General features: G+C 50.6%; 2 protein-coding genes and 1 long non-coding RNA gene across 4 annotated transcripts in view; 1 reads left to right on the forward strand and 2 right to left on the reverse strand.

Moving 5' to 3' along the window:
* MRTFA (myocardin related transcription factor A) overlaps window positions 1-9,232 on the forward strand; it is a 95,076-nt gene extending 85,844 nt beyond the window's left edge. The window contains 6 exon segments of the mRNA XM_050323342.1: window positions 67-1,182; window positions 2,354-2,428; window positions 2,430-2,471; window positions 4,284-4,460; window positions 4,838-4,898; window positions 5,337-9,232. Of these exon segments, the coding sequence (XP_050179299.1) occupies window positions 67-1,182; window positions 2,354-2,428; window positions 2,430-2,471; window positions 4,284-4,460; window positions 4,838-4,898; window positions 5,337-5,836 (1,971 nt within the window). The 3' untranslated portion in view covers window positions 5,837-9,232.
* Window positions 1,176-4,288, reverse strand: LOC126644254 (uncharacterized). The gene is made up of 3 exons (XR_007629895.1): window positions 3,569-4,288; window positions 2,066-2,240; window positions 1,176-1,928 (listed from the first exon to the last, which is right to left on the reverse strand). It is a non-coding gene; the product is annotated as an uncharacterized LOC126644254 (long non-coding RNA).
* Window positions 9,233-10,076: 844 nt separating the features above from the next.
* SGSM3 (small G protein signaling modulator 3) overlaps window positions 10,077-25,835 on the reverse strand; it is a 29,482-nt gene continuing 13,723 nt past the window's right edge. For both annotated transcript variants that reach the window (XM_050323343.1, XM_050323344.1), the window contains 18 exons: window positions 25,406-25,614; window positions 25,152-25,259; window positions 24,064-24,207; window positions 23,483-23,678; window positions 23,125-23,270; window positions 21,973-22,200; window positions 21,041-21,095; window positions 17,347-17,474; window positions 16,886-17,041; window positions 16,277-16,331; window positions 15,797-15,846; window positions 14,427-14,579; window positions 14,259-14,329; window positions 13,874-13,922; window positions 13,569-13,654; window positions 13,104-13,226; window positions 11,693-11,753; window positions 10,077-11,281 (listed from right to left, as the gene is read on the reverse strand). In XM_050323343.1, the coding sequence (XP_050179300.1) occupies window positions 11,198-11,281; window positions 11,693-11,753; window positions 13,104-13,226; window positions 13,569-13,654; window positions 13,874-13,922; window positions 14,259-14,329; window positions 14,427-14,579; window positions 15,797-15,846; window positions 16,277-16,331; window positions 16,886-17,041; window positions 17,347-17,474; window positions 21,041-21,095; window positions 21,973-22,200; window positions 23,125-23,270; window positions 23,483-23,678; window positions 24,064-24,207; window positions 25,152-25,259; window positions 25,406-25,614 (2,102 nt within the window). In that variant the 3' untranslated portion in view covers window positions 10,077-11,197. The remainder of the gene's footprint in view (window positions 11,282-11,692; window positions 11,754-13,103; window positions 13,227-13,568; window positions 13,655-13,873; window positions 13,923-14,258; window positions 14,330-14,426; window positions 14,580-15,796; window positions 15,847-16,276; window positions 16,332-16,885; window positions 17,042-17,346; window positions 17,475-21,040; window positions 21,096-21,972; window positions 22,201-23,124; window positions 23,271-23,482; window positions 23,679-24,063; window positions 24,208-25,151; window positions 25,260-25,405; window positions 25,615-25,835) is intronic.

The raw sequence follows: 25,835 nt of genomic DNA on the forward strand, positions 1-25,835 counted from the left end.
GCTGATGGTTGTTAGGTTAGGAGTGTGTGTTCTCTTAACGTTGCACTCTTTGTCCCCCCGCATCAGGTAGCAGAGCTGAAGCAAGAGCTGAAGTTGAGGGCCTTGCCTGTCTCAGGCACAAAGACGGACCTGATTGAGCGTCTCAGAGCTTACCAAGAGCAGAACGGTACAGCCAGCCAAACAACCTCCGCTCCCAAATCCAGCACAGCAGCTGTCCTCACAAAAGCTGCCGAAGTGGTGGTAGCCTTCCCAGCTGCCAGGCTGAGCACAGGGCCAGCCCTTGTCACCACTGGCATCGCACCAGCAGAAGTAGTTGTGGCCACAGTCACAGGTGGCAGCGTGATGAAGTTTGGCAGCACAGGCTCGACTCCTCCTGTTTCTCCAACTCCTTCTGAGCGCTCACAAATGAGCACAGGGGATGAGAACTCGGGCACTGGAGATACCTTTGGAGAGATGGTGACCTCACCCCTGACCCAGCTCACCTTGCAGACATCTCCAGTGCAGTTCCTGGTGAAGGAAGAAAGCACCAAGTCTGCCTCCTGCAGCATAAATGCAGCACCCAGGTCGGAGCGGTGTAGCACTGGTAACGGCAGAGATGCAGAAGTTAGGGACAAAGACCAGATGCTGCAGGAGAAGGACAAGCAAATCGAGGAACTCACCCGCATGCTGAAACAGAAGCAGCAGTTGGTTGAGATGCTTAGGCTACAGCTGGAGCAGGAGAAGCGCTCTCAGCAGTCACAACTGGCCCCAACGGCTGCGGGAGAAGGAACAGCCCTCGCCTCCAACCCGGGAGCATTTGGCATCCAGGTCAAGAGTGAAAACGGTTTCCTGAGTTGCCAGTCTGCGAAGCAATCCAGTGGCCAAACAGACCAATTCAGCCCTGCACCACCCGCTAGCCAAATGGACACTTCGAATCCAAGCCCAGTGCCAAAGAAAGCCGTGACGGTGAAGCAGGAGGTGCCAGCCGCGGAAGCAGAGCCGTCGTGCCAGTCCCACAGCCCGCGGCTTTTCCTTGGCCAGCAAGGGAGCGCCCTGAGCGACCTCATCAAGGGCACCCCTCCCCCCACCCTCATCACTGACTCCACAGGGACCCACATCGTCCTCACCGTGACCAAGCAGAGCGCCGAGAGGCAGGGCCTCTCGCCCCACGGGAAGGCAGGGAGCAGCTGCCCGGCCTTGCAGGTACGCAAGGGTCAGATCCCATCACTCCTGTGGGCAGCTGGATTCCTCTCTCCTCTTCCCACTCCTGTGGCTGAGGTTACCGTAGGATGACTTAACGGGGTGGAAATTCATTGCAGTAAATACTGAAAGGGCTGAGTTGCTTGCTATGGTGGCCAGTAGATAGTGGCTTTGTAAAACAGAGCAGTGTAAGCAGATCTTCAGCAAAAAAGAGTGGAATTTGACAATGAGCTGTGTACAGCAATGCACGATTGGCTATGTGCATCACAGGCTGTTCAGCATTCTTCCAAACACATGGTTCTGCCTTTTGTCAGGCAGGATCTCGGGCTTGGATGACAGGGTTTGCTGCCACAGTTCACTACTTTTTGAAAGAACAACTACGCCCATGGTAGTAAAAGAAGCAGAGTGTATTTCACCTCTTGTCCTTTACTGTAGAGATCGTAGTTGGAGTGATAGATGGGTCACCTTATCTACCAAGAGCCGAAATCAGACCCTGGAAGCAGACAGTTTGCCTTTTGGCTGCTTTTTCTTTTAATGCGTGTCAGTATTTCGGTGTTAACAGAGTCTTTCATCAGAGATGATTTACTGTTCCCCTGCTGGCATGAGCTCACCACTTAACAGAAGTGTTCCAAGCGTTTCTTCCAGGAAGGGATAAATATGCCCAGGTTTTATAGCATAAGTCAAACCCCGACATCTTCCATGACATCAGAGGAGATTTTCATTCTTTGCTGGTACATTTCTTGCACTTTCTGCAGAGCAAATAGCAGTGTGTGCCATCAGGGATGGGCCCTGAGCAGGCTATGTTTGCTGTGTAGCAGGTGAGATGCCAGGCAGCTGTCTAAATACCAGCATCCATTGTCACCCTTGACACCCCAGAATATCTCACCTGAACTCCAGCTGCTGCTCCAGAAGGGCACAGGTCTTGTGTCAGGTCTGTCAGCCCTGAAGGCACATCATGGGTAGCCCAGGGATTTAGACTGGTACTACCTCCTCTTTTAGGAGCCTGAATCACACCCCAGTCTGATTTCTCTGCTCCGTGAAACAACGATTGACTGAATTTCCTAAAGAATAAAGAGTGGGGAAAAACAAACTTTATAAATCCTTTAAGAAACAAAAGCCCTGCTCCCTGACGGGCCTGGGGAATAACTTGTTATGGATACACTTTCCTTTTCAGAGAGTACAATCATCGCCTGCTAAAACTCCCAGCCAAGCGCAGTGTCAGCCACCTGCAAGCACCCCCCAGCAGCCCCCAGCAGCAGCAGCAGCAGCCCAGAGGACTAAACCAATCCAAGGTAGTTTGCTGTCTGCTCACTTTTTTCCTTGTTTGTGTTTGCCTGCTGCCAGGATTTGTAACACAAGGGCAGATACCAGTGGGTGTTTTAAACAAGCATCGTTAGTGGATTAAAAACAAGGAGAGGCCAGGGTGGGCAGCCTTGGTTTACAGAGATGTCCCTTACTCCTGAAAGAGCGCAGCTGAACTGAAAAGGTGGCTGCTGCATGGAGAGAGGGTGATGTGGGCAGTGTGTCTGCTGCTGAAGGTGCTGTATGAGCTCACATCCCTTTTACCTTCTGATACTGCTGAGCGTGCTGTGATTTCCATTCTCGTACCTTGAGCGTGCCTGTTAATTACTTCTCTGTGAAGTGCAATGCTGCTTCAGGAAAGAGAGCACCTCAGACTTTACCCCTTCTTCAGGTGATAGCTGTAAAGAGGATCTGCTGTGCACCTCCTCCCTTTCTAGCCTGCTTAGCTGTCTCCCTGACATGTAATTAGGATAAGATACAGAAAGATTATGAAGAGTTTTTAGAGCTTGGAGGATCACTTCTGACTCGGTTCCTGGAAAGGACTTGAAGACAGGAGTCATTTCTAGTGTAGTCAGAGTGAGATATCTACTTTGCAAGGGGTCAGTGCCTTCGTTTGCTTTGAGACCTTTAAGAAAGTGCAGAAGGTAAATGAAGGCACTTGTTTTCCTCAGAGTCCCTTAGCCCGTGTGCTGCAGAGGCATCTGTGGGACTCTCACAATCCTTTTGCCTCTCTGCAAGGTCAGAAGCCAGGTTTGCAGGTGGTTATGGGGCAGCTGCCCCACACCGTGTTTTCTTTCTTGGCACCTCCAAACCTGCAGCCTTTCTTATCCGATGGTTTCCACAAACAGTCCATAAAAATTGGTGCTTTTGGCAAAACCAGCCCACCTGCTGTGTCAAAAAAGGTACCTTCCCAGCACGTCCCCATGGCCTGTGTCACAGTGATGGTTTCCAACCCCACTCAGGAAGAGAGTGGACCCTAGACCAGCTCTGCCGGCTGGGGCCTGGTGTCGCTCCTCTACCTGTGGGTCACAGAACAGATGAACAATTTTCCCGGGAAAACAGGATGGGGAAGGGCATCAACACTTACAAATGCTGGAAGGGGCATTCAGCAGCTACCCAGGGATCACTGCTCCAGGGGTGGAAGTTTCAGTGTGGGTCATGCATAGCTGCTGTAGAGGCAAAAGCCTGATCCTTGTTTGAACTTTTCTTATGGGCAGTTAGGTGCTGATTCATCTGGTAAAGCTGAGTCACAAGCACCGCTTCCTGCAGCCCTTGGGGTTTCCTTTGGAGCTCTGGTGCTGCTGAGTGCTCTGGTGCTCTCCGCCCACCATCGGGGCTGTGAAACTTGCTGCCTAGTGAGGCTGGCTTGTGTCCCCAAAGCAGGCACTGCAGGGGGATGTGGGTAAAAGACAGGCCCTGGATATATTGCACAGAGTAGGCAGAACACACAAGGGAAGTGCCCTCTGTCTCTGAAGTGGTAGAGGACTTCCCCACTCGGACAGATGAGGCTCTCCCCATCCAGGAGCAGCGAGGTGGTGGTTTGTGGTGTGGCAGCTTTAGCATTAGAAAAATCAGCAAAAGATTTCCAGCTGTGAGTTGGAGGGGAAATCTGTCTTCCACCCCTACAGCCAGGGCATACAGAGTCCAGGGAAGAAGGCAGACTGCTGAGAGTAGAGCCGTGCAGACCTCTGTGCAGCACTCGCAGAGGGAGGGGTGATGATGATAGTCTCTCAAAGCAGCTGTGAGATAGGAGTCGATGTGGACTTTTCCCTGATCACCCCTTCTGCCTTCATTCTAAACAGCCCTCATCACAGCCCAGCTCTCCTGCTGCCCCTTCCCCATCCCAGATGGACCTGGAGCAGCAACAGCACACGCCGCTTTTTGGAACTCCTTCACCTGCTCTTCCTGTTCCCTCGGTCCCAGTGAAAGAGCCACCATCAGGCTATGAAGAGGCTGTGAAACAACAGCCAAAGGCCCAGGTGAGATCCGTTGTTCTCCCTGGTTTCCTTGGAGAGCAGATGAAAAGCTGCCATTGTAAATCTGCGTAGTTTCCAGGGATAGGGAATGGAGATGTAACTGCACCTTCCTAGTTAAAATTCCTTCTGGAGGGTTTAGGGCAGACTCTAAACTGCAGGTAAAAATCCCAAGCTGCTTGCTGCCAATTGCTGATCGTACTTTCCCAGCCAGTAACGGCCTGGGGTTATGGAAACTCTGGTGCCATGCTCTGTGTGCTCATTCTTGGTAAATAACAGCCCCATTTCTGGAGTGAGGGAGGAGAGCCAGCAGCCAAGGGTGTTGCTGGAGGTGGAAGCTCACCTGGTAAATAGGAAGTTAATTCTGCACTCGCTCTCCCCAGGAGAACGGCTGTTCCAGCCAGCAGATGGACGATCTGTTTGATATCCTCATCGAAAGTGGAGGTAAGGAGACAAAGCCAGCACTTCCCATAGTCTCTGGGTCTGAGTGTAGGAATTGTAGAGCACTGAGGGGAGAGTCTGTGATGGCCCCACTCTTTTCTCCACTGTCCCTTGCAGTGCCTTTATAGCATGGGCAGTAGTCGTTAAGGCACCGAGGGAGATGCCAGTCAGACGTTGGTGTGATTCTGTGATTCTCAGTGGCTCTGCTGCATCAGACCTGGGCACATGGCTTCTGAGATACTGGTCAGAGATTGAATTCCTCAGAGGTGGGCTGAAAACTGTCCATAGCAAGGCAAACGCAAGATGAGTTTTCTTATCCTGCTGGTGGTCAGAGATGGCTCAGTCTCAGGGAGCTCCTGTGGCCCTGGTGGGTGAGAGGGATCCTTCTGATGTTCAGCCAGGCTTTTCCTCACCTGGCCTGCCTGGTTGTTTCCTGTACAGAGATTTCTGCTGACTTCAAGGATCAGTCATCCCCAGCTGGGAAAGAACCACCCGTGGCCCCGGCCTGCTCCCCACCGCCCAGCAGCCACCATTCCTCAGAGCTGGCGGTGCCAGTGTCCTTGGGGCAGCCGGTGCCCGTGGGCCGGCTGGAGGACTTCCTGGAGAGCAGCACCGGCCTCCCACTGCTGACAGCAGGCCATGATGGGCCGGAGCCCCTGTCCCTGATCGATGACCTCCACAGTGAGATGCTGAGCAGCTCGGCCATTCTGGACCACCCGCCTTCACCTATGGACACCTCGGAATTGCACTTTGCTCACGAGCCATCTGGGAGCATAACCCTGGATCTGGCTGAGGCTAACTTGGACAGCATGGACTGGCTGGAGCTGCCAGGGGGGCCTGTCATGAGCCTGGCTCCCCTGAGCACCGCAGCTCCCAGCCTCTTTTCCACAGACTTCCTTGATGGACACGATCTGCAGCTGCACTGGGATTCTTGCTTGTAATTCTGTGAGCAGAGACTGAAGGGAATGGGAATGGGAGGGCACAGGCATGCAGGGGGAAGAGGCCAGTCAACCAAAAAAAAGAAAACAGAAATGAGCTCCCAGTATTTGTACTCCTCCCCTAACAGTGTCCTTCCTGCACGAAGCCGGCAGTGGGCCAGGCCAGGGCAGGGAGAACTGCTGCTGCGGGGGGAAGAAGCTGCAGGAGCTGTGGGGCTGGCGGCCTCCTGCCCACTCCATGGAGCCTGACCCAGCCCAGGTGAGAGCAGAGCTGGCAGCCCCTCTTCCTCCAGGCAGGAGCAGTGATGGCAGTGCATTGCAGGCAGGAATTAGTTCCCTTACGTGGGACAGAGCTGGGCCTGAGTTGTTTCCAGAAGCAACACTCTGCGCCTTCCTGGGATTGGCAGATAAAGGGGGTTGCGCTGCCCCAGCACGGTTGGTCTTAACGGTTGTGGAAGGGGATTCTACCTCTGGAGCAGGACACAAAAGCAGGAGGGCTGGCTGGGGGTCTGGAGTGGCTGCCCCCTGCACCACCTGCCATCTGTCAGGGGAGGGTCTGATCTGCCGCAGGGCTGTGAGGAGCTGGGCAGAACAGGCACCTTTTCTAAATGTAGCCAAAGGGAACCAGGGTTCCCCACCAACCTGGTAATGTCTAAGCTGGTTTCCCAAATATTGCTGAGCTTTGCAGAGGCCTGCCTGCCTGCTTGCTTCACTCACCTTGGGCTGCAAAACAGATTTTTAAGGTGCTAAAATCAGGTCCTTATATGTTAAAACTGCTGTCAGTCACACCCCATTGCCCCCAGCTTCCACGGCACTTGTGACATCCCCAGGTGAGCAGGGCAGTCAGCCTGTGGCAGGGGTAGGGACAAGAAGCGCCTGTGCCCTGGGGAGCTGGTGAGGGGCACAGCTGGCAATAAGCAACATATCACTGGGGGCCATGTGCAATCTGTTCTCCTGCCTTTGCTGTGTTGGTGCCTCACTGTACCACGTGCCCCAGGGGAAAGAAGCAGCTGGGGATGGATGTCAGACCCAGTAGGTGAGAAAGGGGAAGTGGCACTGCAAAAAGGGTGTTGTATGGCATGGCACGGGTCTTGGCTCAGCAGTGCAACTGTGAGGGCCCCTTTCTGGGGAGAAGTGCAGGCCTAAAAGCAAGTGCTGGACAGCTGATCTCTGCTCTTCCCTCCTGTCCCGTGGGGTAAAAGGTAAAAGTAAATGGCTGCTTAGTGTGAGTTGATGCCCTGTGTCCCTGCAGGGCCCTGGGCTGGTGCCTCAGGGTAACTGCTGAATGAGGAGTGGGTGGACAAGCCCTCCAAGCCCTCCAGGGCCATGACGAAGCTATTCCTTGTGCAGGGTTCTGTGTTGGAAACCCAGGCCTGTGGCTTGCTCTTGTGCTGTTACTCCTGTGACTTTAAATTCCTGTGTTAGTAGTAGCTCAGGGCCATCCTGAGCAGGTGGGACATGGCTTAGGTGGGCCCGTGCAGCCACCTCGCTGCATGGCTGTCCTGGCTTTGGCACTAAGCTGGGTCCAGGCTGCTCTGGCTCAGTGAGGTGGGGGAAGCTGTGGCTCCTGAAATCCTACAGAGGTACTGACCCTGCTCAGGCAGTGAAAGAATCAACCACCATCCTCAATATCTCCTTGAGGATGCTGTCCCCATCTTTCCCTTGCACTGGGCTGCAGTGCTTCCTGCTGGGGAGGGGTAGCTGTGAGCAGCCACGTGCTGCTCCCCTGCACTTTTGGTACCTGGGCCTCTTCTCAGGGGAGGACTGGGCCACAGGAGTGTTGGTACCTCTGCTCCACGGTGGAGCAGGTGAATGCCAGCCCTACAACGTGCTCTCCCTCAGCCACTAAACTGGCAGCTGGCTGTAGTCTTGCCTGTTGGAGCTGGGAGAAACTCCTGCTTTCCTGAGCCCTATTTGCTTGTTAACTGCATGGGGAGCCACTTTCTTAATCATTTGCAGGGGGAGCCTGCTGGCAGCTTCCTTCCTTTCTGCCCCTTTCTCTCTCCTCTCCCCCCTCCCGAGTTGTAAGCAAGTCACAGCCTCTTATCTGCCTCCCTCAGTGTCTGGGCTGGGGAGGACACTGCCCCCCTTCCCCCTAAGCTTTCTGTTGCTCAAGCTACAGCATCACGTTCTGAAAGTCAGAATAACAGAGACTGGGCACTCCCCTCATTCCCCTGAGCCCTCCCTAAATTTTCTCCTGGTGCAGCCCTGGTGCTGGCTGGGAGCAGTGAGTACGTTAGCAATCGCCTTGCAGAGCTCCCACCAGCTCCCCCCGAGGGTTGCTGCCCAGCTGTGGGACCAGGTGGGTGCAGAAGGCAAGGGGTTTCTTAGGAGGAAAGTATGGGAGGACCTCTGAAATGCTAAGGGGAAAAAGTGAGGCTGCCTGTTTGTCAAACTCTCAAGCAAAATCAGGTTCTTTTAACCCCCAGTGGCAGTAGCCCTCACAAAAAACAGCTGTGTGATTTCCTTTGTACAGATAGTTACAAAGCTGCAACCAGTAAATAAAGAATGAAATTATCAAAGTGCAATGAGCTCCTAGAGGAAGGTAGGAGCGCTCCAGCTGCAGTCCTGGCCTAACCCAGCCTTGGTTCCTTGCCCTGGGCTAGGTACCCCCACTCCTTGGCAGAGAGATGCCAATGCCTCGTTACCAATTTACCTCTTCCCTGGGGCTGCTGGTGAAAGACTGAGCATACAGGTGCTCCCTTTCACCTTTACCTGTCCAGCTGTCCTACAAGTCTGAAACTGTAGGAATTTAGTGACCCTGACTTTGCCCAACACACTTGGATTGGCCAATGGGCTGAAGAACCTCAAGGAGCCCAGACAGAACCACGACCTGGATACAGAACCATCTCTGGAGGAACCCAGCTGACCTGCCAGAGCCCCTCCGCACAAGGGGCTTCTGCCAGCAGAGCGAGGAAGATGGTGCCTCAGCCCAGGAAATGTTAGAAAGTCTTTTCCCCCAAGCAGTGCCCAGAGCAGGCTTGCCCAGTTCTCTGCTTTCTTACTATTATTTGTTTGAATAATAGTTCAATAGTTCTTTGTCGGAAGAGGTATTCCCCTGGACATACATTTTTGCACCCACTGGGAAAAACGAAGTCTGATGTTCTGCCTCTACCTTGAATGTAATCCTGAATCTTTCTGCTGTAACCACTACTTGTTTGTAATGTGTATTTGACTAGCACGCACTCTCCCTCTTCCACTATGCAGCAAACGGCGAGGGGTGATCAGCACCATCAGAACTGGATGGTGTTGGGGCATCAGATCCAGAGCGAGTTTTCAACTGGAAAAGGATAAAAGTGACAAGTTAATGGGGGAGAGAATCGATCTTTAAATTGAATTATTTTTTCAGTTACAAATATTTGAAAAAAAAAATCCATTTTATTAAAAAAATTCCAAACAGCCATGTGCTCAAAAACTTCTCTGCTATGCTGGTGGGAGGGCTTGGGGCCACTCTGCCTTTTCCAGCTAAGGGTGGATTATCCCTCTGGGTCTTTCTCAAACCTGAATAAAGCAGCTTATGTGGTGGTGCCTCATCCTTCTCAGCTGCAGGGAGATTCCCTCAGTGTATGGAAATTACCTACCCTGCAAGCAGAAGTAGGTCTTACGCCAGAACAGGAGCAGCTTTTACAGTCTCTCCCAGCCCAGCAGGCTGGTCTGGACCCCAGCTGGTGGTGACCGCAGCCACACGCCAAATGCCAAGACTCACTTTGACTCAGTACAGACTCTGCAACTTCCACCCTCCCAAAAGCTTGGACTTCTCAACACGGTTCTCCCAAGGGCCTGTGCCCTGTTACTGTCCTACTTTGCAGATAAGACTTCATCTACTTTTTCTGGAGACACCTGTACAGACAACACTGCTGTCTCCCCTCCCCAGCCCTGCTTTCTGCCAGCCCCACTCCCTTTCCTAAGGGCCCTCCTCCTGCAGTGTCCCTACAACACCTAGTTTTCAGTCTGTCTTGCTTTTCTGGGGCTCTGCTGCGGAGCTGCACTTCAGGGAGGGCTCCTGGTGCAGACGCAAGGCGGGGCTGCCACTGCTGGCAGCAGAACTGTCTCTGCCCTGGGTGCTGCCTGACCTCGTGGGCTGCTCTGACGCAAAGAGCTCCCTCAGTGCCGGCACAGGTTGAGCAGAGACCTCAGCTTGATGCTGGCAGGAGCCAGCACAGAAATGGGGTCGCCATTGTCAAATGGCAGAAATTAAAAACTGAGTCCCGGCCCTGTCAAAAAACAAGGCAAAGCCCAGCACTCTCCCAAGATGCAGTTTTTATTTACAAACCCACCAAATAAAGGAAAGTAAGAATCTAGTGTCATCCCATGAGTAGTTTGTGCTCGCAGACAAGCGCTTTCAGTAGAAAGTCACAGACTCTATAACCAGAGCCACCACCACAAAGCAGCAATTCTCCACTCCTGACCCATGTCCCCGCTGCCACTGCAGGGCGAGGAGGATGAGTTAAGTCTCCCTGAGCCAGCTCCAACCTAAACCTTGTCCTGAGCTACAACAGTGCCAAAATATACACGTTCTTGGAGTAAATTTACAGCTTTTTGGTTAACAGTAGAAATCATCTAGAGACTAAAATGACAACATGAAACACTTGTTTAGGGGAGAGGTGGTTTTTGTCTGCTCCCAGAGGAGACAAGGACCATCCCCTAAGGCTGTTACAATGGTAACAGGCTGGTAAACTTGGGCAATTCTTGTCAACACCCCACGCAGCAGTGCCAGGGAGGTGGGATGATGCTGATGCCAGTTCCCCCTTCTCAGTCCCGGCTCCAGGGCAAAGGAACTTTTCCAAGTGTCCCCCCACAGAGGGGAGCCCTTGGCTGGCATGGGGAGGGGATGTGCTCTCCCTGCTCCTCTACAGCAATGAGTCTCTCACCAACCCAACTCCTCATGCATCTGCAGTGCCAAGTGCCAACAGCTCCAGCTTTCACAGATCAAAGCCATCCCGCAAGGGCTGTCCCCACAGCCACAGCCACAGCCACGCTCACACACCCTCGCAGGTGCTGGTCCATGGGGCACGAGGTGCTCCGGCCAGGCTGCTCCCTCAGGCTCTGGTGAGGAGGCAGGGCTGAGGCAAGCAGAAGAAGGGGATGGCAGAAATGTGGAAAGCTGGGAGGGGGCACTTGGTAGCCAGAACAGACTTGTCCCTTTTTGCAGCACCACCCTTGACCATCACCTCCCTTGAGCTGGCAGCTTGGCCTCTTGGTGCTGCTGCCATCTGTCCCAGGTGGCCTGGCAGCACCCCCCGAGGGGGATTTTGTCACAGATACAAGTGGGTGGGGTGGGGGAGGGCAGGGGGTGAGACATGACGGGGGTGGGGGAGAGGAGTGTGTGCAATCGAGGTTTCCCAGGATGGGGCAGGGTGGGGGTCACCCATCTATGTCCCAGCTGAAGAGATGGTGCTTCACAAGCATGTCCTGCACCCCTTCCTTCAGTGGCTTCTTCTCCTTCTCCTGCAGGACAACAGAGGCCTGGGTCAGTGCACCACACCCAGAAAAGGGAAGGCTGTGTCTGCAGGCAGAGCCCAAGCACACAGAGGTCTCCAGCAACCAGACAGAGCAGCCTTTGCACTTCCCACCTCTGCACAGCTGAAACAGGGGGAGGCCCTGCGGTTTGGAGAGCACCAGGGAAGGGGGAGCCTGCCATTTCCCTCTGCCCCAGCTGGGCAGTGGCAGGCAGCCCCCTCTGCCAGCACTACCACACAGCTCCTGTTGCACACCCTGCCCTGGCAGGGAAAGCAGCCCCCAGTCTCTGGTACTGGCTCAAGAGGAGGCAGAGGATGGGCTGGAGCACAAAGCTGGGAGAGGGAGGGAGTAAGCAAAGCCCCCGGCTGCGTGAGAGAATGAGAGATGCCACCTACTTACCTCCCTCTTTATTGGCAGCTCCCAGTCCTGAGAGAGGCTGAAGGCAAATTTGCAGAGGACCCTGCAATGGAATTGGAAGAGAGCGATGGTAAAATGTACCCTGATCACACTCCCAGCCTGTGCCCACGACTGCTGCCCCAGGCACACCAATGCACTGTCTCCTCAGCTTGTTCCGGCATGCCACTAAGCTTACAAGGGTGAAATTCCTTCTTGGATAGTGTTGAAAAGACAGTAGCAGTCACTCATTCCCTGTTTCCCCATCGCTGGGATTCACATCTTGCCAGGCCCAGGCTGGGAAGAGAAGCCTGAAGATGTGACTCAAGTGCAGCCCCTACAGAGCCTGGTACAGCAGCACAGGGAGGCGGGGCAGCCCTGGGCTCTGGGGCACTGCAGACATGCCTGGCTAAGGGCTGCACACAGCTGGCAATGGGGGTTGCAGGTTCACTCTCCAGAAAGCAGATCCCTGCCAGCAGCACCTCAGAGTTTCTGCAGCCCTTCCTCTCTCTCCCTGAAGTACGAGAAGCGTCCTGACTCCCATGCAGAAAGTGCTGCAAGGAGTTGGCCCAGGGAGCTCCCTTGCTGGCTTGGTGAAGTACGACATAAGACATGAACCAGTCCCACTCGGCCCTTTGGCTGTGCTGGACTGGCACTGCCCCCATGCTGTGAGAGAGCAGCCACAGGACACACAGCACAGAGGTGGACAGAGCCCCCTCCCATGCAGCAGCAGCGCAGGAGAACAGAGCACCCTGTGGTATGTGCACACAGGCCTGCTCTGGATACAGATGCTCTCACTGGGGCCAGAGGCAATTTGTTGGTGCAAACAAAAGCCAGTTCTCACAGAATGGCAGCAGCAACCAGGCTGGAACAGTGGTGATGGCAGGGGATTTGCCCTCCAGCTCCACAGGACCTCACCTGGCTTTGCAGAGTGCAAGCCATGGATGTGTGCCCTGGGCTCCAAGCGACGTGCCTTGTGTGAGCTCAGGCAGGAAAGCAGCTTCCAGCCCCTGACATCACTCCCTTGCTTAACCAGCAAATGACAGTCCAACTATCTCCCTACCACATTCTCTGTTCCCTGCCTGGACTTAGGGTGGTTGGCAGAGGACATCGGGTGGAAAAGGCAGTCTCTCATCAGAGTAGATGCAGGACACAGCAGGATGTTACTGCCAGGCAAAGGCTACCTGCTTGTCACAACAGGTCCCCAAGGAGCCAAGCTCTGCTCTTGGATCAGGCAGGCACAGTGCCTTGCATTAAACCATCTAGAGAGCTGCTGCTGCCGCAGCACACAGACGGAAATCTCTGGGCAGCCAGTGCTATGACACACTGGAGAGGGCCCAAATCCAGCCACAGCGACGGCCACCTCCTGCAGAGGAGGAGGAAATCCATTCCAGACCCTGCTCACGAGGACACTTACCTCAGCTCACATTTGATCTGCACCCAGCCGGGACTGCGCAGGAATGACCAGGGATGGAACCACTTCTCCACGGTCTGCAGGCTTGAGCACAGCACCTCCAGCCACAAATGCAGCACCTGCTCACTGCAGCAGTGGGGTAAAGGCATGTTACTCAGCTGAAACCAGGGAAAGAACCCCCATCCCTCTGGGATTGTCTATTTTCAGCTCAAGCCTTGATCCCAGTCCTGTCCCAGGTGGGAACAGGATAACCCAGTAAACTTGTGTGAGCCACTCCGTGCAAAAGGAGCTACTTCTTCCAGCTAGGATTCAGGCCAGCACAATCAACAAGGAGCAAGTCCCACTCAGTGGCTACAGTGAGAGGGGAAAAAGACACTGTGGCCTAAGGTAGATTAAAACCACTGCTGCCCTTAAGCCCATTCTGTCCCTTCCCAAGCTCCCTGCACCCACAATGGCCAGATGACTCACTTGAGTCCAACACAGATGAGAGAACGAAGCTTCACGTCCATCTGTGCATGTGCAGCATCGTGTGTCATGTTCACAGCCTGAACTGCCTGCAGAGAGGGAAGATGTGGTTACCACTGGGCAGCCATTTCAGCAACACAGCCATACACTGCCCTCCCCGGAGCTCCCACCCTCACCAGTGCCACCTGATAGCACCAGAGGCGCTAAGGGAAGGTCTGTGAGACTCTTGAGCATCTCCCTCCATCAGCCTCCACAGAAAATTTCCTGAAAGTAGGAATTGGGCTGAGTGGGCTCAGGGTAGCACTCACCCGGTAAAGCAGCTCCTCTGGAGTGAGGACTTTGCCATCTTCATCAAGCCTGTAAAGACCACAGCAGAGACTTAGCTAACCCCAGAGCCACTTTGGGCACACACAGGCCTTTGCTGCTTCATATCACAACAGCTCTCTTGCTACTGCTGAGCCCACAGGGTCCCTGCAGCCATGAGGGAGCGAGATCAGACCCAGATGCAAACACAGGAGCTCAGGGAAGGGAACAAGAGCCACTGCTGGCCCCAAGTCAGCACGGGCACAACCACAACTGCATGAAGATGAGGCAGACCATGGCCCTTCCCAAGGTGCAGAGCAGCATCAGTCTGATGAGCAGGCAGGGGCAGGGCACAGACCTATCCGCTTGGTGTGACTGAAGTGGCCTTACCTGTAAGTCTTGCAGAGTACAAGGCGAGAATACACAGAGTCAAAGTCCCGTTCCACTTCCCGGCTTGCAGCCTAGAGGAGCAGAGGGACAGTCAGCACACTCTGCCCTACAACCCCCTCACCCCAGCCCTTTGGCAACTGCCCCATGAAGGAAACTGGGACACCTCACCTCTTCAATGAACAGCCAAGGGTGGCAGGGCCCTCCCAGCAGAGACGGCTTCTTCAATCCATGTTCAAATATGGACTTCAAGGCTGGACAGAGCGTTCCTCGCACCAAGTCCGTCACCCCTTCTGTGACTGAGTCATCTCCAGCAATGGAATACTGAGGAACATGAAGAGCCAGCTCTCAGTATACTGGTGAGGGGGTGGAGCATGGAGGTGGTCCACTCACCTACACCTTCTCTGCACAGATCAATTCCACTCCCAAGTGCCAGCCAGCCCCCACCTCCTTTACCCCTTATGTGCTTGCATAAGGCACCATGTTCTGAGCTGCTGCCCAGGGATCTGCTGGGACACCAGGACATTTGTGCTTTGGTGGTCCCCAGGAGATCACACAGGTGACACAGCACCATCGTGTCAGTGTTCAGCACTTAGGAACTGCTGCGGTTTGGTGTGACACTGACTGAGCTCATGTACGGAGAGGGACTTGCACTGAAGGTCTCTGGGACTCTCTAAGCTGCTAAATGTCAAGACAAATAGGGACAGATAGGAATTTCCAGGTCAGGGGGGATACTCTGTTAACAATCCCATGAGTGGGATCCTCTCTGTTTCCACAGTTAGGAGGAGGAACGCTCAGCAGTACAGGGCATGTTTATACACAGAGAGGTGATCTGCATCTAAAGAACCAGCCCTGAAGGGAGGGAGGAAGCAAGTGGGGCCTCGGGTCAGCCTTTGAGCTCTTCTTCACATTCCAAAGGCTGAGAAGAAGAGGGAGAACAGGGCCTTCTCCACTTCCCCTGAAAATTGCTTAAGTCAACAGCTGATGATGTTTGTCTCCTACTCATTACCTCAGCCTTGGGGACATACTGAGGTATCTTCTAGATAGGTGGTATCTCACCCTTGCCAGCTGTGAGAGGAACTGAGACAGAATGCCCCCTTGGACACAGTTGTCTGGGGAGAATTCACTGTCATGGCCACAAAGCAAGAGCAGGATCCACAGGCACAACTTCAAAGGAAGAAAAGAACACGGGCAGAAGACAGAAACACTACCCCCAGAATCCTCCTGCCTACCTGCCTGCTGCTTTCTCAGCTTTCTTGAGGTTCATCTCTAGGGTCTTTGCAACCCCAGGCATCCCATACAGGCTGCCCTGGCACCCTCTGGGGCCCTCGTTCTCCGCTTGGTCAGCATGAGGAAGTTGAGCAAACAGGCTTAGGAAAATAACCTGCCCCACCACACTACAAAGAGCTCAATAGCCAGAAAGAGCAAACACACTGAAGGAGGGAAACACATGGCTCCTTTCATCTGTGTTTTTTCAGTTATGACATAACTCTTTATTTTAGTGTGGGGAGCTTTTTGTAGCTGTGGGTTTTTTTAATTACCTCTTTACTCCGCTCATCCAAGATCTCCACAAATTTTGCAGGAAACCAACCTACAAAGAGAGGACAAGGAGATAAGCCTGACAAAGACACTGAGAAATCCCTACAGAGAGCGCAGTGGGAGCTGAGAATAAATCAGAGTTCACAGGGCTCAACCCCAAAGAAGGAAGCGAGCAGCCTCAAAATCACAATAATTAAGGCAACAGCATGAGGAAACCAATTACAGGACACTGCCCACATGCAGCAGTGATGACATGCATCCAACCAGCCTATTCCAGAAGAATGGAGCCTAAACTTGCTGTTTGCAAGAAGTAACCAGGTCACTGCTCTCATACCCTGCTTTAGCATTTCTTTTGTCCCTGGCAGATACTTTGGGTACCTGGCAGACCCTTTGCTGCAAATGTATGAGAGCAGTTGCCATGGATGAATGGATGCTCTCCATCTGAGCCCCACTCTCCCCAGTGCAACCCATCCTGTTCTCACCTCTCAGTCCATTCAGCTCTCCCACCCAACAGTGCTCATCCTTCTGGGAAATGATCTGAAAAACAGGGAGAGGAAATCACCAGTTGAAGGGAGTGCAGTGGCAGGAGGGCTACAGCTGCCCAGCTGTGTGTCCACAATGACGAACTGCCTTCTTCTCAAATGTTTTTTCAATGTTCTCTTCTCATGTGGCCTGGGGCCTTCAAGGGCACAAAGCTACTGCAAACACAACGTTACCCCTGTTCTCCCCAATTTCAGATGGGATTCCCACAGCTAAAATGCAAATGGATGCTTTTACAGTCTTACCACAGCTCAGTGCACAGTGTTAAACCAGGACTCAGGCTGGATCAAATCCACCTTTTGCACAGCTGTATGATAGCCAGGAAAGGGACTTTGTGGTTGCAGTGGGAATGACCCACAAGATAACACTCACAGGAACACACTGCCTCACCCCCAGGCAGCCCCCACACCACCAGCTGCTTCTCTTGGGCTCCTAACTGGGCTCTGAGCTTATCTCCTCCCTTCTTTCCCTGCAGAAGAGGTCATGCAGTGTCCCAAACAAGCAGGGTCTGCGTGGTCCTGCCCCGGTCCCTGTCTCACAGGCTGACGCACCGTGATGATGTCGTTCTTGCGGAAGCCCAGCTCGTCGTCATCGTGGCGCTCGAAGTCCAGCAGGGCCTTGGCTCGCCGGCGGCGGTTGCGGGAACAGGCCACGTAGTTCTCATGGTCCCGCTGGTGGCTCTCCATGCTGTAGTCTGGAGTCAGATCCTAACACGCATGTAGATGGCAGCAGAAAGGAATGAATAGGAACAGGTGACTCCCAGCTGATCTACCAAAGCTTGCATGCCCCTGTTCCCAAACCTTTTCCTGCTCCTAGCCAGCAGACAACATCCCAGCACAGCCTTCCTCCACCAGGGATGGGTTAAGCAAGTCTCACCCTTCACCCATTACACCTGGCATGTTCCTTCTCAAGCCCACATTTCGGAAGAATTTGAACAGCCCTGTCCTGGGGTAGACACTCAACACTCATGCCTGGATCACACAGCGGTGCCGATCCAGCTGTTTCCACTCACAATGCTGCAGTTCTTGGGATCCACACACTGGAAGTGCCGTGCCACCTGGAGGATGGCCTCACGTAGGTCAGCCACCAGCTCCGTCTGCTTGATGTTCTTGGCTTTCAGTGCCTCTAGATCATCATCCCCTGGTGGAGCCCATGCAGCAAGAGAGAAGGTGAGGAAAGGAAAACAGGTACAAGGTGTTTATTTTTTGTTAACATTAGAAATCATTGGTTCTGCAGAAGTCAAAAAGTGCCTACGCTAAGGCAGACACTGCCAATCTATTCAATAATGTAAATAGCAAATACCAAATTGACTGGATCAAATTTTAAGGACATGGTATTTCAAACCACATATGGAACTCAAAGATGTCATCTTTGATCTGCCTGGGAAACTCAGTATACCAAGGTATTACTTTAGAGAAGTGTCTACGATATATAGTTGGCTGAATAATGGGACACAAAACTGGGGAACTTGCAATAATTCTCTCCAACGGAAAGTCACTTGAAACTGAATCACCTGTTGGTTGAACTACTTCTGATATTTGTATAACTCACAGGCTGAGAGCGTATTCTTCACTGAGTCTGGAAAGAGATTTGAAAAACCATGACAGCCCATTTTCCTGTGCCAGTCCAGAAGTCAGAGCCACAAGAGAAAAGCTGCCACCTGCTTAAGACCTCAGCTTTCCTAAGAGCCAGATTTCAAAGGTTTGGGGTGTATAGAAACAGTTATAAGCACAAAGTAAAAGTTACTAATTCCTCCGGGAGTTTTTACAGCCTATCTCTTTTACTTTATGCAGAAAGGTGTCTATTGGTATGGATTCCTTAGACAGTTATTGTATCTGAACGGTGTAAATACTGGGTACATGATGTTTGGGAACAATGAACCATTTGCTTATTTTTCTAAAAAAAAAAAAAATCAGTTTGTTTTAAATTCAAAATATATTTTCATACATCTTTTTCATACATTTTTGCTCTCTCTATTATATATTGAAGATACGATAGCTTGATTAGCAAAACCAACATTTAAACCAATGAATTTTTCACTGAACTCCAATCTTTAAAAACACAGCTTTTATTCAGGACCCAATCGGCTAGCAAATTAGTACTCTGCTTATAATTTAACAGCATTGCAGAAAACAATACAAATAAAGCGTGATCTGAACTGTACAGCTACTGCAACAGCTTAACATGTCAAGCTTCTGCTTATTGAAAAGTGACTAACAATATCTTTTAATCATGTGATCCTAATTAAAAAGACCCAACCTTTAGAAACGTAAAAAGAAGCACAAAAATAGATTTAAAATTATTTTTGTAATTGTTTTCTGTTTGCTAAATTCAATGATTGGAGAATCAGACACACAAATCTTAAGAGAACACTGAACCTCGCTTCTAGACTAAAAAAACTGTAGGCCACAGTTACTCCCAGTCTAATCAATAAAAAGAACTAACAAAATCTCCTCTGTGGCCAGGGACAGGAAACAGAGTATGCATGAACTCTCACTAAAGATTCAGAGACACAAAGATTGTAAATAGATAGGTTATCACGTAGACATAGGGGATTCCCAGAAAATTCGTGTTATTAAAATAGAATGTGACTAAAGAAGAAACCCAGCCACAGCCGCACTAGCTCTGTGGGCTGCCCTCATTTACATAGATCACTGATTCTTTCTGTCATTATTCAGTCCCATCTGGCCAAAATACCATGCTCTTCCCTCTGCATTCGGATCAATCCCACCAAAATGCAAGCAGAAGACACGGGAAGCACTCTCCCACCTTAGAAGGTAGACTGTACAGAGGAAAGCAACTGGTGTTTCCACCAGATTCACCTCACTGCACTCAACATGACTGCACCTACATTTCCAAACAGGAAACCAGTGCGTGATCAGCCACATATGAGGAAGCTCTACTTTGAGCCCGCAAAGACTGACTAGCTGCACAGCTGTGCAGAGGAGGACTAGCTCTCCTGCATACCCTTGTTGCAGTGTCCATCCAACGGGTAAAGAGCAACATGCACATCTTGCTCTCCACCAAATTACTTTCCATTGTTTCTTTCTATTCCTTCATTGGAAATCTGGTTCAACTCCCTGAATCTCAACTAGAGAAAGCCTTGGCTGACCTGACCTAACATGAGCAAGAGTCTGGCTTTGAGCAGGAGAGGCTGGAACACAGACAGCAAGAGGTCTCTTCTAAACAGAGTTCCTGTGCTTCTGTGACTCCTGTCCAAGTTACTACTACATCTGAATTCACTCTAAGGAAGAAGAATTAAGCTCTGGGTAAGTTCTTATTCCCCCCCAGATGAGGGATATGTACCAGTGCTATACAGTAACTATCACAAGCAGAAGACTTTCCATTGCTTGGTTGTCAGTTCCCAATATAAGGTGAATTTATCACATCCAAGCTTTCCTTCTTCTCACTTGGGCTGAAGTTCTCTATTCTGGTCAACTTCTTGTTTTGAACCAACATTTCAAATACTAAGAATAATGTTGGGTAAAAAACATGACGGTTCTTGTACAGAAACCCCACTAAAATGAGAAAACACGATCAATCATCTCAGTTCTACCACTGATATATTTTGGAGCTTGAATTTAAACTTTATCTTTGTGCATGTGTATAACTCACTATCACCATCATAAAACTACTCAAGCATGGTAAAGGAGACTGTCTGAGACACAAGAAAGATGTATGTGGCAGCCAAGTTCCCTACCAGTTCAGTCTGTACTGACTGTATGATAACATTACATACAAGGGCTCTGAGTGTAGGTTGCTCAAAAGCAACTTCTCTGCATTTCCTCACTTCTGCATGCTTGACTTTACAGCTTCATTGGGATCCTACCAGAATTTTTATACGTAATGCTCTATGTGGAAGCACAGAGGAAGCCTGTGACAATATATCACCTTCCTGGAGAACATCAGAAAACCTGTTCTCTGGAAAGACCAGTAAAACACAAGTTTAGATTTATTCAGGCTATTTCAACCACAACAGGAACACTGTTGGAACCCTGTAAATTCAGTATGTTGTCTTCCTCCAGAAAAAAAAATTCCTGTGGTGACATGTGGCAACTTCAAGAAAGCTAACCAGTTGCAAGGATGGTGATGACAATAAGGCTTACAGTAGAAGGGACTCTAAAGGAGTCAAAGAAATAAGTTAGTGTTAAACCCATGCAAAATCTATTCTGGCTGTGTGCTTTATGGACATATTTTGGCTTAGCTCATGAGTGAAGAAAATGAAGACTCAAAAGTGTTCACAGCACTGAACTCTCAGAGTAAGTAAGGGGAAACATAATGATGTTTGCATTTATAAATTCTGATGGGTGGCACACTGGACATCCTGCCCTGTCTCAGATCTTCAGAGATGTTCTTGAACTGAGCAGAGTAACATCAGGAGAGTACAACATCCAGCCTGTGGACCGCATATGGTCTGCCAGAAAATGTGTCTGCCCTGTTAGTCAGTGCAAGGACACTACAGCTGGGCTGAGCTGCACCTGCTGTTGGTCACCATTCATGGACTAACAGTCTAACCTAAAATTTACTTTCTGAGCTCAGATCAAAGCAATCAAGTAGTAAACTGCACTTCTTCCCTCTCATCCTTCAGTTCTGTCTCCCTTCTCTCCAACTCCTCAGTCCCAGTGTTTCCCTGCTTTGCACACTTCCCTCCCTCCTGGGCTGCAATAGCCATCAGCAGCACGTGAAGGGCACAGGGTTGTTCTTACCGAAAAGCAGAGAGGTGATGCCAGATTTCCTGCGCTGAGTCCTGCGCCGCACGATCTGAGGGAACGGAAGAGAGAGAAGAAAGTGTACACGTTAGGAGGGATTTCAGAAATTAAATAAACCAACCCTCCACACCAGTCAGCTCTGGGTAAGGCGTCCTGACAGCTAGCATTAGAAGGGGCAGGCAAGTCAACTGGCAATTTTAAACAGGAGTTGTTCTACTCTTAACACAATGAATCAGCTCCACTGCTTGATCTGTCCCACGTGCAACAGGTTATTTATAGCTTAATTATTATGAAAGCATAATTGAAGTTCAAGAATCAACCACAACTCACTTGAATAATTTTATTTGTTGCCAAAAGCAGCTACACATGTAATTGTACATAAATTTCTAAGTGGATGACTATTACATTTTAGAATTGCAGGAGTGTCTTGTCTGCAACTGTAGATTTTAGTCCAAGATTAAATACAGTTGCATTTTTTATTCAGCTTCTCAAAGGCAGTTGCTGCTGTTTTCTGACTCTACATGCCAAGGTTATTTTACTGTACCAGTTTCTTACTAATGGATTAAATCCAGTTCCTACTCTCTGTGTGCTTCAAGCAAGTTCTGCCAAAAGCATATGTTGTTTCTTTTAGTTTCCATTCATGAAATGTGTTACATTTCATCATAACTCTCATTAATGATAATTACAATCAATGCCAATACCTCTTTCATCTGAGGATTTATCAACCAGGACAGATCTGGCAGCATTTCATTAGTATAGACTGTCCTCCAACTTCCCAATACCTTTTCTCCACCAGATGACAATTATCCTGGAGCCAAAAATCCTCTCAAACAGGAGGACCCCTTGCTTGCAAACAGAAATAGTGTGGGACTATGTAAGGGAATGGTAAAAGCAGAGCAGCAGAGGCAGGTGGGACCCTGTGCACTCACTTTGGATAAGTTGTTGACGGTGGTGCTGGAGTTGAGCAGCTGCCCTTGCTCAGCAATGAGGTAGGCCAAGTGTTTGCGGCGCTGGGTCTCCACCGCCACATCTGTCAGCGAGCCAGCCACGCGCATGGCCTCCCGCAGCAACACGTCTGCGTCTTCAATCTGACTTGGGATGTCTGACAACGTGTTGAAGATGGAGGCGGAGTTCTCTGACTGGATTAGCTCGTCCTCCTGCAACAACACAGTGATTTTTTGCCACACTGAGCAGTGAACATGACAGCTGGGCTCTTGAGGCTGCTAGATGCACTTTTACATCCAGTGCACACCTTGGGCAGGTACAACTGGACAATTTCATAAAAACAACTTCACCAGGAAAAGTCCAAGATACTTCTGAGAGGGGGACAGCATCTTTTACTGCTCTATTGCACCTCCTCCCAGAATTATAGCTGGCATTTTTTTGAATCACAGCATTCATTCTTGAAATTAAATCAAATCAGCAAGGAAAAACAAAACCAAACCCATTCTGCACCAACCACTAGGACTGGGCACCGCAGGGATCTTGCTAGAGATAAAAGAACGGAAACTGCTCAGTCTCACACACTACAGAGCACCTACCACATCAAACTGTGCTCCACCTTTCCCTTACTCCCAGCAGGATCTCCCTTGCCCTTTACACAGAAAACTGAACATAAAATTGTTTCCCACATAAAAATGAAAAGATCAAGCAGTTAAATATAGACCAGTCAAATCAAATGTAGTCAGGATAATGCTCATCTCTTAGAGTATTCAATACTGCCATTCAAAGCTTCTCAGATGATCACAAATTTGGCTTTCTCTCTCTCCTCACAGATTGTGCAAAATCAAGGGGTATCTTGGTTTAGGTAACATGCACCCTCAGGTTGGGATCTAGACTGAATAGAGAGGGGCAGCTGTTGGGGTTTAATAATGGGGCAACAAACGATGTATGCACAGGAAACAGCAATTCCTAATTTCTGCGAAGTGCCTTAGAAGTTTCTCACAGCCTCCAGTAGGAAGTCGTCTTCCCTAGCACACTCCCAAACCACATACAGCAAATGGATACAAAACCTTCTTGCCCCTAAATCTCAGAATTAAATATTGAAGTACTATAAAGAAGGAAGAGAAATGGGGAATCACCTTCATACTTAGCATGCCCAAAGTGACTTGGAACAGCACCAGAGAGCCCTCGTAGAAGAAGAGGTCCCAAATACGCAGCAGCAGCTTGATGTGGACAACACTAGCAAAAGAGGTGAGGAACCAGTGCAAGGTGATCAAGGAGAGTTCTGTGAATAAAAACATGGAAAATAATCACAACAGAAGAATTCAGTCAACCAGTGAAGATGGACTCTTCTAAGGGCTGTTCTCCAAGCACTGCCTCTGGGGTCAGAAGGCTTGCTCCTCTCCCTACTGCTCTCCTTTTTGAAGGAAGAACAACAGTCTTTGTCTGCATGCCACCCTGGCAAGAAAAGCTATGGTTTCTAGGGCACATTTTTACCAATGTCATGCTCCTGAAGCAGCTTGTCCAGGCGAGGCAAGTACTGCACGATGAGCTGCCGCAGGACACGCTGGTCTGTCTGCACACCCATGAGAGTGGTACTGAAGTAGGAGGCAGGAACCAATTCCTCGATGATAGCACACATCATCCAGAAGGCATCTTCCTCCTCCAAGAAGAGTAGCAGAGAAGCAGCCACCTAGGATTTTGAAGGAAGAAAAACTGCATGTCCTAAGAGGAGTAAACTCTTTCCCCACTTTTTCACGTGGACAGATGGACCAGTAACTAGGTGACAAAAATCTTCCTTCTGCAGGACCATTCCTGCAGTCTCCACTGAAGGGATTTCTCCTCAGTGTACTGCCTGCACCCTTCCCAACAGATGGACTGAATTCTTCCATATCTTTGGATACGTGGTGCTACTCTGCTCTCCCTTCCCTAGGAGACGTATTCCATGTGGAAGGGATTTCTCTTCAGCTCACATGGAGACCACAGTATCTGGCAGCACTACCTCAAATCATTTGCTCCGCTGTTGTGACCACAGACACAATGATCCCTATCACAAAGACACTCTGAAAGCAGGTTACCATGCCAGTGCCTTGGCAATATCCAATCTCTGGGTAGAGCCAGGCAAGTCCCCGTAGTATCCTGCGTAGCCTTGGCACTCCGATACTGTTCATGTTGGAGAAGCAGGCATTGCTGGGCATTGTGCGTAACAAGTCCTTTTCAATCTGTCAGCCATAAACAAGGACAGAGTCAGCTTGCAGCACCTGAACAACTGCCTTCTGCTACCTGCACTTCCCCATGGCCCCCTGCTTCAAGGGAACTCTGCCTCCCCACACCCATCTGTAAGTCCTCAGGCACCAAAGAAGATGTCCCTGTCCGAGTACCTGAGTCAGTTTAACAACCCTCACTGACATGGGGGAAAACGCCAGTGCAGACAGTAACTTGCTGATTCCCAAGAAATACTTTTCTAAACTCAGCCCCTAGTTTCACCACTGACAATAGTAAGAACACTAGTTGGGAATTTCATCTGCTTGGATTTCAAGCAAGGCTTCCCAAAAAACTATTCCAGAGAAAAATGAACAACCTGGCCACATCTGTGAAAGAGGACTTAGAGGTGAAGAACCCATAGATCTCTTCTGAGCAGTGTTGTTTCTCCTTCCAACCATTTTGACCCTTCTGGGTGGGAGGTGAACATGTGGAGATCTCAGTTTCTTTTGCCATTCCCCCCTCCCACAACACGGAGAGATGAAAGGAAAACACCCTGAGGAGACCTGTAACAGTCTCATTATTGTTCAGAGACTTTGTGTTTGGGGGAACAAAGACAGGCCCTGGAATAGCCACTACAACCTCAACAGGGGTGCATCTGTCAGCTTTTCACCCTTCATTTCCCTCAATGAATATCAGGATGTTTGTTGAGATACAACTGCAGCACTGTTTTCTAGCCTGTAAGTAGCACAGGCCAAACCCCTTCCCTGCTGTCATAGGAAGCTGCATAGTTGCTACTCCAACAAAACAAAGGAGAAACGTGCCTCACGGGATTAAGGTTTAGCAGGATTCAAACACACATCCTCTCAACTGTCCCTGCTGCAGGTGTCAGGCAGACACCCCTTCCTTCTCACACAGCTACTCTTGCCCTTCTCCCCACTCAGCATTAGGAAGTATCTCCCACCTGTTTGGCGGCAATGGTTTCATCGTTAGAGCTGTTTTTCACAATATCCCGATATGACATCTCTGAGTTCCTCTTCTTCTGCAAAGCCCCTGAAAGGCGCATCCACAGCTGGGGGGACAGGGTGAACAGAAACAGGAGCAGTCACTCAGACAAACACAGAAAGCCATGAGCTGGCAGCCTCTAACCAAGAGATCTCACTCCACTATCTCTTACTCCAGGCAGGAGTGCCTGCCCAGAACAAGCAGCACTCTCACCTGTGGCCTCATGCTATGTGGGATGCCAGCCAGCACCAGGGAGCGCAGTTTGTCTGAATGGGGTAGGGTGACCTCAATTTTGTCCCAGGTGAGGTCGCCCACGTCATGGTTGTGTGTGAATTCCAGATGAGCCTGCCACTTGAGCCTCTGCTGTGGCTCCTCCGTCAGTGGGACCCCCAGAAGCTTGCTGGAGTTTGGCTCAGCACCATCTGCTTCAGCAAAGGAAAGGAATGGAGACAAGTGAGACAGAGAACGGGAGAGGGAACAAACACAAGGCAGGGTGGGAAATAGGATTGCCATCTGGAAAAAGCACCTTAAAAACATTCACGTCTTCCAGTCAGAGCATGGAAAGGCAAAGCTTGGTTTCTCACTGCCTTTTCCATGCAGCAAATTTAATGGCCATAAACAAAAAGCACTGGGACCTTGAGAA

The sequence above is a fragment of the Myiozetetes cayanensis genome, unplaced genomic scaffold, assembly GCF_022539395.1.
Source record: "Myiozetetes cayanensis isolate MyiCay16 unplaced genomic scaffold, myiCay2020 scf3, whole genome shotgun sequence".
Classification (NCBI taxonomy): domain Eukaryota; kingdom Metazoa; phylum Chordata; class Aves; order Passeriformes; family Tyrannidae; genus Myiozetetes; species Myiozetetes cayanensis.